Source organism: Emiliania huxleyi, assembly GCF_000372725.1.
Source record: "Emiliania huxleyi CCMP1516 chromosome Unknown EMIHUscaffold_132, whole genome shotgun sequence".
Classification (NCBI taxonomy): Eukaryota; Haptophyta; order Isochrysidales; family Noelaerhabdaceae; genus Emiliania; species Emiliania huxleyi.
In genome coordinates, this window is record NW_005201269.1 from 117,844 (window position 1) to 129,639 (window position 11,796).

General features: G+C 64.5%; 3 protein-coding genes across 3 annotated transcripts in view; 2 read left to right on the forward strand and 1 right to left on the reverse strand.

The window, feature by feature from the left end:
- Positions 1–1,049: 1,049 nt before the first annotated feature.
- EMIHUDRAFT_110234 (hypothetical protein) lies at positions 1,050–2,216 on the forward strand (the record flags this gene model as incomplete). Its single annotated transcript, XM_005788752.1, has 1 exon — positions 1,050–2,216. The coding sequence occupies one exon, from the start codon at positions 1,050–1,052 to the stop codon at positions 2,214–2,216; it is 1,167 nt and encodes a 388-aa protein (XP_005788809.1).
- Positions 2,217–8,202: 5,986 nt separating this feature from the next.
- EMIHUDRAFT_226409 (hypothetical protein) lies at positions 8,203–10,627 on the reverse strand (the record flags this gene model as incomplete). Its single annotated transcript, XM_005788753.1, has 5 exons — positions 8,203–9,090; positions 9,175–9,328; positions 9,416–9,572; positions 9,646–10,226; positions 10,611–10,627. The coding sequence occupies 5 exons, from the start codon at positions 10,625–10,627 to the stop codon at positions 8,203–8,205; spliced, it is 1,797 nt and encodes a 598-aa protein (XP_005788810.1).
- A 56-nt stretch (positions 10,628–10,683) lies between these two features.
- EMIHUDRAFT_110237 (hypothetical protein) overlaps positions 10,684–11,796 on the forward strand; it is a gene marked incomplete at both ends in the record, with an annotated part of 2,505 nt that continues 1,392 nt past the window's right edge. Inside the window, 2 exons of the mRNA XM_005788754.1 lie at positions 10,684–11,187; positions 11,662–11,741. Of these exons, the coding sequence (XP_005788811.1) occupies positions 10,684–11,187; positions 11,662–11,741 (584 nt within the window). The remainder of the gene's footprint in view (positions 11,188–11,661; positions 11,742–11,796) is intronic.

Consider the following 11,796-nt stretch of genomic DNA (forward strand, 5'->3'; position numbering starts at 1 on the left):
GGAGGGAGGGGCAGGGCAGGGGCCGGCCGGGTTTTTGCAGAAAAAGAAAGAAAGAAAACAGACAACCAAAGGGAGGGATGGGAGGACGGCACGCCGCCACCACACAGGGATTTTAAGGAGAGGTGTGTGGTGCGCTATCCGTCGCCCACCCTAGGGAGTCTGCCTCTTCCTATCTCTCTTCGCAGTCTCTCGCCGATTCTCGCTGCAACCTTCATGCCACCTCGCGGTCGTCCCACCCTCGTCGTTTTTGCAGAAGTTCATGATTTTGCAAAAAAGAATACTTTTGCGCGCCCACCAGGGAAGGGCCGTGTAACCCTCCCCGGAGTCACAAGGGCACACGCCCCCAGCCCGCAATGCCTACCGGGTCGGGCATCATCGATGCCAACGCGACCGCCGCAACCCTCCTCGGCCGCGACGGCGCGGCGACGGCCTCTAACGCCCCGCCGGCGGCTCGCTTCTGTTGGAGGGGAGAACTGCTGCCAATAGAAGCCGGATCGTGTTCTGGTTGGAATCCCGAGGTCGAGTGCACCAAATGTGAGTCGCGGCAAGGCGTCCCGCCTCCCTCCTTCCCACCGCCAGATGCAGCACTGCAGCAGCCAGGGCCACCTATGCCGCCTGCGTCGCGACCGCCCTCTTTGCCAATCTCGGTGGCTCAAGATCCGGTAGATGTGCCGCCGAACCGCACCGAGCCGTCGCAGACCAGCCTGCCACCGCAGGCATTAGTGGCTGCTGCTGGATTGCCACCGCCGCCACCGCAGCTGCCGCCGCCACCGCAGCAGCTTCCGCCGGAGCCGCCGCCTGAGCGACCGCAGTCAACAATAATGCTGCCACCACCGCCGCTCTCGCCGCCGCCACCGCCACCGCCGAAATCGCCACCTCTCTCACCTCCGCTGACGCCGCTGCCAGCACTCACGCCGACTTCACCACCACCAACGTACCCACCAGAAGATGTCCCGCGATCACCGCCGCCGCTGCCGCCGTTATCGCCGCCGCTGCCGCCACCGCTGCCGCTGCCGGCCTCGCCGCTGCCGGCCTCGCCGCTGCCACCCATGCCGCCGTCGCCGTTGTCGCCACCACCTTCGCCACCGCCTCCGTCTGCATTGCCAACGTTGCCGCCGCTGCTTCCTCCGCCGCTGCCAACGTTGCCGCCGCTGCTTCCTCCGCTGCTGCCGCCGCCGCCGCCGCCACCACTGCCACCGCTGCTATCGCCGCCGCCACCACCGTCCGCTCCACCCAGCCTCCAGGTGAGGACGCGCCCGCCTGGGCAAAAGCCGTGGCAAAAGAGGCCGCCCGGGCAAAAGAGGTCTCCGCGGGAGGGATCCTCGCCGCCGCCGCCGCCGCCGCTGCCTCCGCCGCTGCTGCCGCCGCCTTTGCCGCCGCCACGGCCACCTTTGCCGCCTCCGCCGCCGCTGCCTCGAGACGCGGACTTGGCGGGCACCGGGGCGCCGGAGATGGAGGCTCCGCCCGAGCAGGTTGCGCCGCCGCTGGCGGAGCCGTCTCCGGCACCGCTGCCTTTGGCGGACGGCCCGTTGGCAGGCGAGCCTTCGGCGGAGGAGCTCCTGCCCGCGCCGCAGGGAGGCGCGAGCTCGCGCCTCGCCTCGCCAAACGAGACGGTCGCTCGGCGCCCGGAGGCAGGCTCGCCCCTCTCGCGCGCGGGCCGCCTCGCGCCTCTGGAGCTGCCCCTTCCCGCCCTCGCCGCCCTCGCCGCCCTCGCCGCCCTCGCCGCCGCCTTGCTCGTGCGCCTCTGCTGCCGCCGCTGCCGCTGCTGCCGCCGGCGGGGCGGCGCCTGGCCGTCGGATGGCGAGGAGTACGCGGTTCAGATCCCAGAGGGGCCGGTCCTCGAGATGACGGACTTGGACGCCGCTTGCGAGCTCGCCGACACGTGCGGGGCCGCGACGCCAGGCCGCCGGCCGACGGTCCGCGTCGGCGACGACGGCATGCACGGCATGCACCGCGCGCCCGTCAAGTTCAAGTCAATCTACGAGGAGATCTCGGACCCGAACAACCTCTCGGACTGCTCGGCCGAGAGCGCCGACTTCGAGTCCGCCTTTGACGCCGGCGCGGGCGGCGCGGTGCTCTCTGCGAGCGGCGGCCGGAGCAGCAGGAGGCTCCCGCGCAGCGCGCGGGGCGGGGCGTGGGCAAAGAGGCAGGCAAAGGGGGGCGAGAAGTTCGAGAAGAGCTCGCTTCTCAACGACATGGACGTTCTTGTCCTGTGAGCTCCGGCCTCTCCTCCGTCGTCCATCGCCGCACTCTCAACAGACGAGCAGAGACGCATGACTGCACATCTGCACACCGCAGCACCACGGTGCCCAACAGGCTGGGTCTTGAGGTTGAGCGCCTGAGGCTCTCACGGCTGAGCGGAGGCGCTGTCATTGAGAGATCTCGCATTTTCGGTCGTAGCGCGAGGGAGACCCTAGCGTGTGCCATCATCAATCTATTTTTCAATCGTCGCAAGTCGTACACGTGCCACGTCGCACACACAGACGTCTCGCTACACAGTCTCGGCTCTCGCTGGACGTGCCGCTGCCGGGTCTCTCGCTCTTCCCCCCCCCCCCCCCCTCTCTCGCTCTCGCTCTCTCTCTCTCTCTCTCTCTCTCTCTCTCAACTCTTCGGGGCCGCCGTGGGGTCGAAGAAGTGCAGCTCTTTAAGGGGAGGAGAAGGCTATGCCGTCGGCATTCCGTAGCCGCGACCCTCAGAGAGGCGCACACATCGTAACCTTTACAGCTTCGCGGAAGAAGGAGGCAGGTTGTCGAGCATATTTTTGAGACCCAAGGAAAGAAAGAGCGACGTCACTGTCTACCATTGTGGCAGAACACATTGATTGCCCGACATGCATAGGGCCATAGCTGGAGAGGGGGGACGACACTGCTTCAGCAGCGTGCACCTCGATCCTGGACCGTGTTTGTTTGACCCCCCCCCCCCCCCCCAATGAGCAATGAACACACCAGCGAGGGAGGGCGAGACGATCGAGGGGTCCCGTACCATGCGGAATCGACCCTATCCCAGTGCTCAGTGCTACGTTCGTACTTTTAGCTTACTCGGAGAAAAGGGAGAGGGGGTTGTGTTCTCTAGGCCCCTAAGGGCCCTACGCGCGGCGTGAGCTCTCTCTCTCTCTCTCTCTCTCTCTCTCTCTCTCTCTCTCTCTCTCTCTCTCTCTCTCTCTCTCTCAGTGCTAGCTCTGAGGGAGGGTGTAGAGGATGTAGATAGAGAGAGTGTAGAGCGCTGTAGAGATGTAGAGATGTAGAGATGTAGAGCGCTCTGGAGCGCTGTAGAGCTGTAGAGCTCTACATCCGGCGCGTGACGATGTGAGTCCGATGTGGAGCGATGTAGAGGCGCGCTACAACGTGAAATCTCTACAACAAACTCTACATCATATGAGCGTCATCTTGTAGTGAACAGGCCGAGTTCGCGGTTTGAGCGCCCAGCGCAGACCGACCGACCGCAGGGGGGGTCCCCGGTCGGCGGCCGCGGAAGACCGCAAACCGGAGGGGGGGTCCGGTCGGTCGGAGCGCAGACCGAGGGGGGGGGTCGGTCGGGTTGGCTCGAGGGTCACACCGCACACGCTCGCCGCAGCTGTGAATAATTTCGCGTTCCTAGAGACACCAAGCGCCCTCTCCCCGTCTAATCACTCCTTACGCCAGCCTCGTGGCACCCGACACGACACCGGCCCTCGCGCCTCGACGCAACACGCACGACATGATACCGTCACGGTAGTCCGGGCAAGAGCGGTCGCGACACGACGCTCACCCGCAGCGTCGCCCCGCCCGGCAGGCGGCGAACCGCTGACGAGCCCGGAGCACCAGTCTCCCTCGCCACCGCCGAGGACGGCATGACGGCCCCGACGCCGAGGACGGCTACGACCAGTCCGGCAGCCAGCCTGACGACTCCGAGTCGGGCGACTGCGACACCGACAGCGCTCGCGACGACTCCACGAGCAAGCAGACCGGAGTCCCCCGGTGCCGCTTCTTCGCTGCCGGCTATTGCAGGCAGGGAGACAAGTGCCGCTTCGCGCACTGAGCCGCCCCATCCCCGAGCTCGGAGGGCGAGACCGAATAGGACCGTCACTCACTCAATTTGGGGATCCTTCACGCGCTGCGCTACGCTTGGAGTCGCTCACCCCGGGATCGCTCCTTCCCTCGCTCCGGTGATTGGGGAAACTCTGAGCTCCCTCCGCGTACGCTACGCTCTCTTCGGAGAGAGCCCCAGAGTCTTACCGCGCTCCGGATCCTCTTTAGCCCATCTCTGAGAGTTAGAGTGACTGGCTAGAGACGACGACGACGATACAGTTCATGATAAACAAACTTCAGTTTGTGCTAGTGAACTGAGGAGAAGCGGGTCGAGCCTCGGCGCAGAGGGCAGCGCCTAGCGGGCGGGAACCCTTACCCCCGCGCCCGCCGCTGCCCGCCGCTTTGTGCGCGGGACCTCCGAGCGCCACGAGGCTCTTGACACAGCTCCCGACTAGCGTCGGCTCCTGCTCAGACAGGCGCCAATCGACCAGTTCTCAAGCGACCCACCACCATCCCTCATCTACCGCCCGATCGAATCGCATTCGTCTCTTGCGAGTTCCTCTTGCTCCAAGAGGTTCCAGAGAACGGGGAAACTCTGAGCTCCCTCCGCGTACGCTACGCTCCCTTCGGAGAGAGCCCCAGAGTCTTACCGCGCTCCGGATCCTCTTTAGCCCATCTCTGAGAGTTAGAGTGACTGGCTAGAGACGACGACGACGATACAGTTCAGGTTCTTCCCTTCCGTGATTCGTTCGACTCGTGAATTGCCTCCTCGGGCCCGAGGGCAGCCCCAACTGAAGTAGGGAAATTTGGATTTTGGTCCCACTAAAAAGCACTCTATCTGTGAGTCGTCTCGTGCACGGTGTACAGCAGGCGCCAGGGCCAGCGCCAACCATAGGAAATCTCCCCTGTCTTTTCGTGCTCGACACTTTCTCTATACCTGCCGGTGCCGTGTCGCCGCCGTGTGTGTTTTTCACGCTACTCTTGTGGAGCGAGTTTGTGGCCTCGTGGGTACCACGTCACCGTATAACGTGTATATCCGCTCCTGCGACCTCGAGCGACCTGGTGCCATGTGCATGTGCATGTCAGACTGACGGGCGTGACGGCCTCTCGCGTCGAGGCTCTCGCCTCGACGCGCTTTCGTACGCACAAAGCCAGAGGTAGTGACTAACAACAGACGCACGCTTCAGTCGATGGGAATGGCAGTCGGCGCGGACCCCGCCCCTCCTCCGGAGGCGCTGCGGTTGGCGGGTCCACACCGCTTCACGTGTCGCTCCCTTCTCAAGGGTCCGAGGCTAGACAGGTCCTGGCCGCAGTTGAGACACCGGCCGTCCGAGCCTGTGGAAGATGGTTCGGTGGCCGGCAATGCTGTGGGAAGCGCGGCCAGGGCTGGAGCTGCTGCCCGAGGAGGCGAGGCCGGCGGCTGCGGCTTTGACGGCGGCTGCGCCGGAGATGGCGCCGACGGCGCTGGCGTCGCTGGCGCAGGCGATGCCACGGGTACGTCGATGAGCGGCACCTTGCCAGCCAGGAGGTCTGCGAGCGACACTTTTGGCAGCTCCACCTCGCCTGAAAACTGGTGCGCATCGGCCGTCGATTCGTCATCCGTTCGCGGGCGCTTGCTGGAGCCGCTGGTGGTCTTGTGGGCACCCTTGGTATCTGACAGCATCGAGCACCTTTGGGTGTGCCGCGTGCCCACACTTGGCGCCGACGGAGGCTGCCCGCAACGCGGCTGGGCGGGGCAATCCCTCCCCTCTAGAATTCTTACGGTACAAGCCTCTCTCACAGCACACTGGCACGACAAGGGCGCGGACTGGCGCGGACTGGCACACACACCGGCTCACTCTAGAAATACCTGGGCTCGTGTGCCCTGGCCTACTCGAGTACCCGGCATGAAGAGGCTGAGGTGCGTAGGTGTCCGAGGAGGCCACCGGCCAAAAGCGCATGTCTTGAAGGTCCGATACTGGAAGCCCATATAGGCACCTTACACTCCCCCGCAGTATCGCACCTCTTGAGCGACACTACGTCTCCGCAGCTGGGGATTCTCCGGGTACCCCTCTTTTGTACCCGTGCTGGCCGGATTCCTCCTCCGAACAACTCAAGTTCGATCGGCCCCAGTCTCGAACTGGCAGCCACTATCTCACCGGAGGTACCATGTAGGAATCCCACCTCCGCGCGCTGTGCGCTCGTCGCTACCGTACTGTGCTGTATGAATGGTTGGGCAAGTGTGAACAACACCTCGTGACCACGGCGCCGCAGGCGCCTGTTGATGGGTCCAGGTGATAGCCCCGGATGAGCAATGCATACGCCTAGTTGGGCCTCAGATCGCCCGACCGCGTCCCGGTGCTCTGTGGTCGGATTTGTGACGCCGCCGCACCGCGCCGCGGCCGGGGGCCCTCCGGAGGCCGAGGATGGCCGTGGCGGACCGGGACGAGCTCTGGGAGGTGGAGTGTCAGTGAGTATATTGTAGAGACCAACCATGTGCACAATATCTCTCAGTCTAGCTAAGCCTGGGAAGGCGATGCCGGGGCCGTACAGCAGCTTGATGGTGCTTCGCCGGCGTGCGTCCCGGAGCGGTGCCGGACGGGCGGTCCGTGGGAGGAAAACGAGGGACAGCGCCGACGGCGCTCTGATTCGACTTTTTACTTCAAACAAAGACAGTCGCACGCGCCGCAGCGCGGCGCGTGCGACTGTCAGGAGCGGATCCGTCAGTTAGTCGTGTTCACGCCGGGATCGTGTCCCTCACAACTTGCCCAACCATTCATACAGCACAGTATGAAAGGTTGAGGTGCGTAGGGATCCAAGAGTGCATGCTTCTGTGGACACACAATATCGAGAAGAAAATCGGTTGGGAGGCTGTGAACCTCCCCAGGGCCTCCAGGGCTCGCACCTTAACCTCTCATAGACCAGCGCGCAGCGCCACGGCGTATTTCTTCTCAATAACACGGCGTGAATTTCCGTAGGGATCCTTTCGCGCGGCGGCACGCAGTCGCAGAGTCGCAGAGCCCGGCCCCGTCTCGCTCTCGCGCGCGTCGCACGCACGCGCGCGACGTGACATGTCCCCTCAAAAGATCCTCCCTCGTACAGCGAACGACGCCGACCCGTCCTCGAAGTCGCACACACAAAAAAAACCCCTCCCCCCATCGGCACCAGTCCGTTGGCAACCATCGCCAGGTAGAGCACCACCAGCTTCGGTTGGATAGGAATCGCCTTCCCTCCGCTCCCAATCCAAAGGCAAATTGTGCCGCCAGCCGCACGACGGATAGAAGCACTGCACAAAGGTGGCAAATGTGGCCAGCCACGACACAAACTGCGGGTAGTTCGACCTCGCCTTCGACGAGATGGCCAGCATGCCCTGCTTCAACGCCACGTCATTCACCAGCCCCGCGTGCGCGTCCGTCACCGTGAGTCCGTCGGCGCCGTCCTTCTTGTACATCTCGATTGCCGACGCCGCCATCTCCAGGCCCTCCACAACCTGCGCGGCAGTGCCCGCGCCGGTCTGGGGCTTCCGCTGCTCGCGCCGCTGCACCATCTGCCAATCTTTGCCCCCGCGTCGAGAATCGAAGATGCTCGCGTACATGGCGGTGGTGCCCTTCACCGGCGCTCCCGCGACCTCGTTCGCCCTGATGGCCGCCTCGTCGAAGGCTCCCCGCTCCTTCGCGGCCTGCTGCGCCCGCACCACCTCCATCGCGTTCGCCGTCTGCGAGTTGAGCTTCGCCACCTTCGCCTTCCTCTCCCGCCCCGCCGCCGCCTCCCGGTCCTCGCGGCGGTCCGCCAGTGGGTCGTCGCCGGCGTCGTCAGCCACGATCATGGCCGTGACGGCCTCGCCCGCCATATGTCGATTCTCGGCCTGTCGATCGCGCGTCCCAAAAGTCGCCAAAAGTGGCGGCGAGTCGCAAATCCCGCCCGCCGTCCCGGCGGTCCCGCAGCTCGCGCGCACATCCCCCTCTTAAAACCCACCTCTAACATCTCTATAAGGGATCCCTAGTGCGAGCCCTGGAGGCCCTGGGGATGGGGGGACTTCACAGATAGGTTGATAAAAAACAAGAAGTCCAAATCGTGAGAGGCGGACCTAAGGAAGGTCCTACATCTCTTCACATCCTCTCTGCGGAAAGAGAACGCTATGTTGTTTTCTTTGTTTTTTCACATCGGCTCCCAGAACACTTCGTCATCAGCTCATCGACGCCTTGTGCGCGCGCGCTCACTCGACACCCTTCCCATCGGTTTGATGGGTGAGCTGGGTTCTGCCAATGGAGAGAAGCTGCTCCACCTGCGCTGCGGAGTGCACCTCAGCCAGCGCCGCGAAGACACGCTCCTGCATCACGCGGGTCTCGCAGAGGCAGGTGGTCCCGTGCACCATGCAGCCCTTCCCGCAACCGACGCTTGTTGTCGGGAACGGGAGAGTCGAAGAGCTGCCATCCCAGCGCACGCGGAATGTGTGGGCCGAATCGAGCCGCTTGAACGGCGAGCCTGACTCGACATGGACGATGTTGACTTCGCCGTCTTGTCGGACCTGAACCTGCACGGTGCAACTTGCCGCCGTCCAGCTGTGCCAATGCGTAGAGTCGCACTGGTCATACGCGAGCGCGCGGCCGTGCACGATTGAGCGCCGAGCAGCTGGAGGCTCGTGCGGAAGCGGCGGCCCGCCAACTGAGCACAAGCCACCCAAGCTGTAGTCGGCGCAGCGCTTGACCGCCGTGGCAAATGGCACCATCTCGGCGAGGTATTCGCACTGCTCCGTCGAAGTCTCCCCGTCACAGCAGTTGACCGCGGCGGAAGCTGTGGCAGGGTCAGCACAGACCGTCGTCGCGCTCGCAGGCGACACGTGCGCCGAGGCGAGGTACACTTGCTTGGCGTCGTTGTAGAAGGTGAGTGAGACGCATGGTGGCCGCACAAACTCGAAGATGGCAGCACTCCGTCCGGACTCGACGTTTACATAGCGTACGTCGTCGACGGCGCACTCTCGGCCGCTGCATGGCAAATCGGCATCCAGCATCACGTTGCTCGAGAAGCGGCAGTCACCCATCGACGTCTTTGATCCGCAAAGCAGTGCACCGAGCGCGGATGTGCTGCCATTTATCTTAAATCCCTCAGCCCACAAAGTTGTGGACCTGGCCCGAGCACGCGGTGGCGGCGGCGGTGGCGGCGGCGCTGCGCACGACATTATGACCACCGGCCGGTCGGCCTCCCTCATCACGTCGCAGGTCTCCGTGAGGCGGCACCAGTTGTTCTTCCAGAAGGAGTAGAAGCGGCACCGCGGCTCATTCTCGCACCTGGCTCTGCACCCGGCCTCGCCCGACGAGGAGAAATATTCCTGGACTGCATCGCTTGCGCAAAAGGATCGGCCGTTCCTCTGAACAGTTTCCGTGCATATCCCCCTTGCTAATGGCGGCTGGACAGCAGGTCTCAAGTACCGCCATCGCGCGCCTCGCAACAGGAAGCTGCGCGGCGGCAGATCGATGCAGAGAGGGAGCTGGTCGCCGATGTGTCCCCTGTGGAGGTCCATCTTTGGCAGCTCGTCCCGGAACGTTGCATTGATGCGCATCGGGTCGACCGAGTTCAGCGGCTCCCCTACAAGCGTGCTCGTGCGCAGCGGGGTGAGAAGATTAACATGAGCGACGGGGGCCGCTGGGCGGGGCCCCACCGTCTTGATCGCTCTCGATGTTGGAGCGCGGCTCTGCCCGCGTGAAGCCAGTCCACGCGCGCGCAAAGCTGGCTATCTCTGGCAGCTCGTACGTGGACATGAGCGCGCCTCGCGGAGAGCGCTCTGCCGTGCCGTCGGGGTTGAGCTGATACAGCCCAATTGTGAAGAGCTGCATGATTTCGCGCGCGAAGTTCTCGTCCGGCTTGTTAAAGACGAGCGAACGCGAGCCGAGCAGCGTGAGGAACTCACCCATCACCGGCGAGTATGACACCTCGCGAAGCAGGTCGCGCAGGTTGCCGAACGCGTGGCGTACAAAGATGTCGTGGTAGGTGAGCCACATCTCCTGCGCCATCGCGCGGTTATCGAGCATCAACTCGCTCGTCACGTACACCTGCGAAAGAGCCCACGCTGCGCGGTGGCGCAGCTGATCTGCAGCGTCGAGCGCCACGCTGTGGTAGATGGAGCGCTTCGCCTCCGAGGGCCCGACCGGTTGGTCGAGCTCTAAGTGCGTGGCGACCAAACTGTACTCCTCTTCCCAACGCGCGCGCCGTAATGCGAGCAAGCCGACGTTTCCGCCCGCACTGCATGGCGGGAAAATTCTCTTTTCGCCGAGGGACCTGCTCCTTGTTAAACTACACAGCAAAACTACGATGCATGGTGACGGGGCTAGTTACAAGCCCTCGAGCTCGTAGATCCGACCTCGTGGGACCTACGAGCTCGAAGCTGGTATTGCAATAAACTAGCCTCGTAACTAGCCTGGATACGACTCGGCGCAGCGACATGGGGTTTTGAGAAACGCGATAGCCTCTTCGAACGCATTCAATCTACCCAGAGTGGGGGACCTGCACTTGCCGAAATTCACACAAGACGGTGAACACACCCACAGGACGCCGAGTACAAGACAATAGGAAGGAAGTGTCCCGGGCAGTCAGGGACGGGTGAGTTCAAGAACATACTAAGAGCACCTAAAGGAGCAAGGCATAGCTGTGAAGCGGTGCCGCAGAGAATTCTCTTTTTTGTTGCTTGGGTCACGACGACATGGTCACGCCCAAGCCCAGCGCCACTCTCAGCAAGCCCAAGAAGGCTGCCAAATCGGTCAAGTCCAAGGCGCCAGCCGCCCCGGTGGCCAAGGAGGCCAAGCGCCAGCGGGCTGCCCCGCTGTCGGCAGACGCTCCCGTCAAGAAGAAGAAAAAGGGCGTGAGCAAGAAGGGCGAGGTCGCCGTCGCCGACGCGGCGGCTGCGCCCAGAAAGCGCAAGGCCACCGCCTCTGCAGCCGCCGCTCCTGCCGCCATCCCCGCCGCCAAGCGGGTCAAGAAGGCCAAGGGAGCGGCGGCGGCGGCGGCGACGGCGGCAGCGCCGGCTGCAGCGGCTGCGTCTGCGGGCGCGAGCTCGAGCGGCGGCGGCGGGAGGCCAAAGCTGGAGCAGCAGCAGGTGATCCGTGCGATCGAGGCGCTCTGCACCCACGTCGCGCGGGTCGGCGCCGCCGGCGACGACGGCGAGGGCGGCGGCTCTCTGTTGAGTGGCGACACGCCAATCAACCTGGTGAGGAAGGGACACTTCCGAGAGCCTTCCCTGCTCCCCCCTCGGCCGCCGTCCCACCTCGCGCACACTCGCGCATGCCTCATCTACGCACGGGCGCAGCCCCTCGCACGTGGCGTTAAACCGCATGCCACAGCAGCCGCCGCTCTTCAGCAGACCGCGCCGCGGCTCCGCCCTCCCCGCGGCGCGGTTTGAGAAGGCCGCTCACCAGCACCGCTCACCAGCACCGCTCACCAACACCGCTCACCGGCACCGCTCACCGGCACCGCTCACCGGCACCGCTCACCAACACCGCTCACCAGCACCGCTCACCAACACCGCTCACCGGCACCGCTCACCAACACCGCTCACCGGCACCGCTCACCAGCACCGCTCACCAGCACCGCTCACCGGCACCGCTCACCGGCACCGCTCACCGGCACCGCTCACCGGCACCGCTCCCACCTTGAGCCGCGCTCCGCCCCGCCCTCTCCCCAGGTGGTTGCGACCAAGCGGATGCCCAAGGCGTGCCGTGGCGCCAAGGGCGTGAAGCCCAAGCTGCTGCCTCTGCCGCATGCGTGGCGCGCTCGCCCTCCTCTCCTTTGGCCTCTGTCCCCCCCCCCCCCCCCCTCA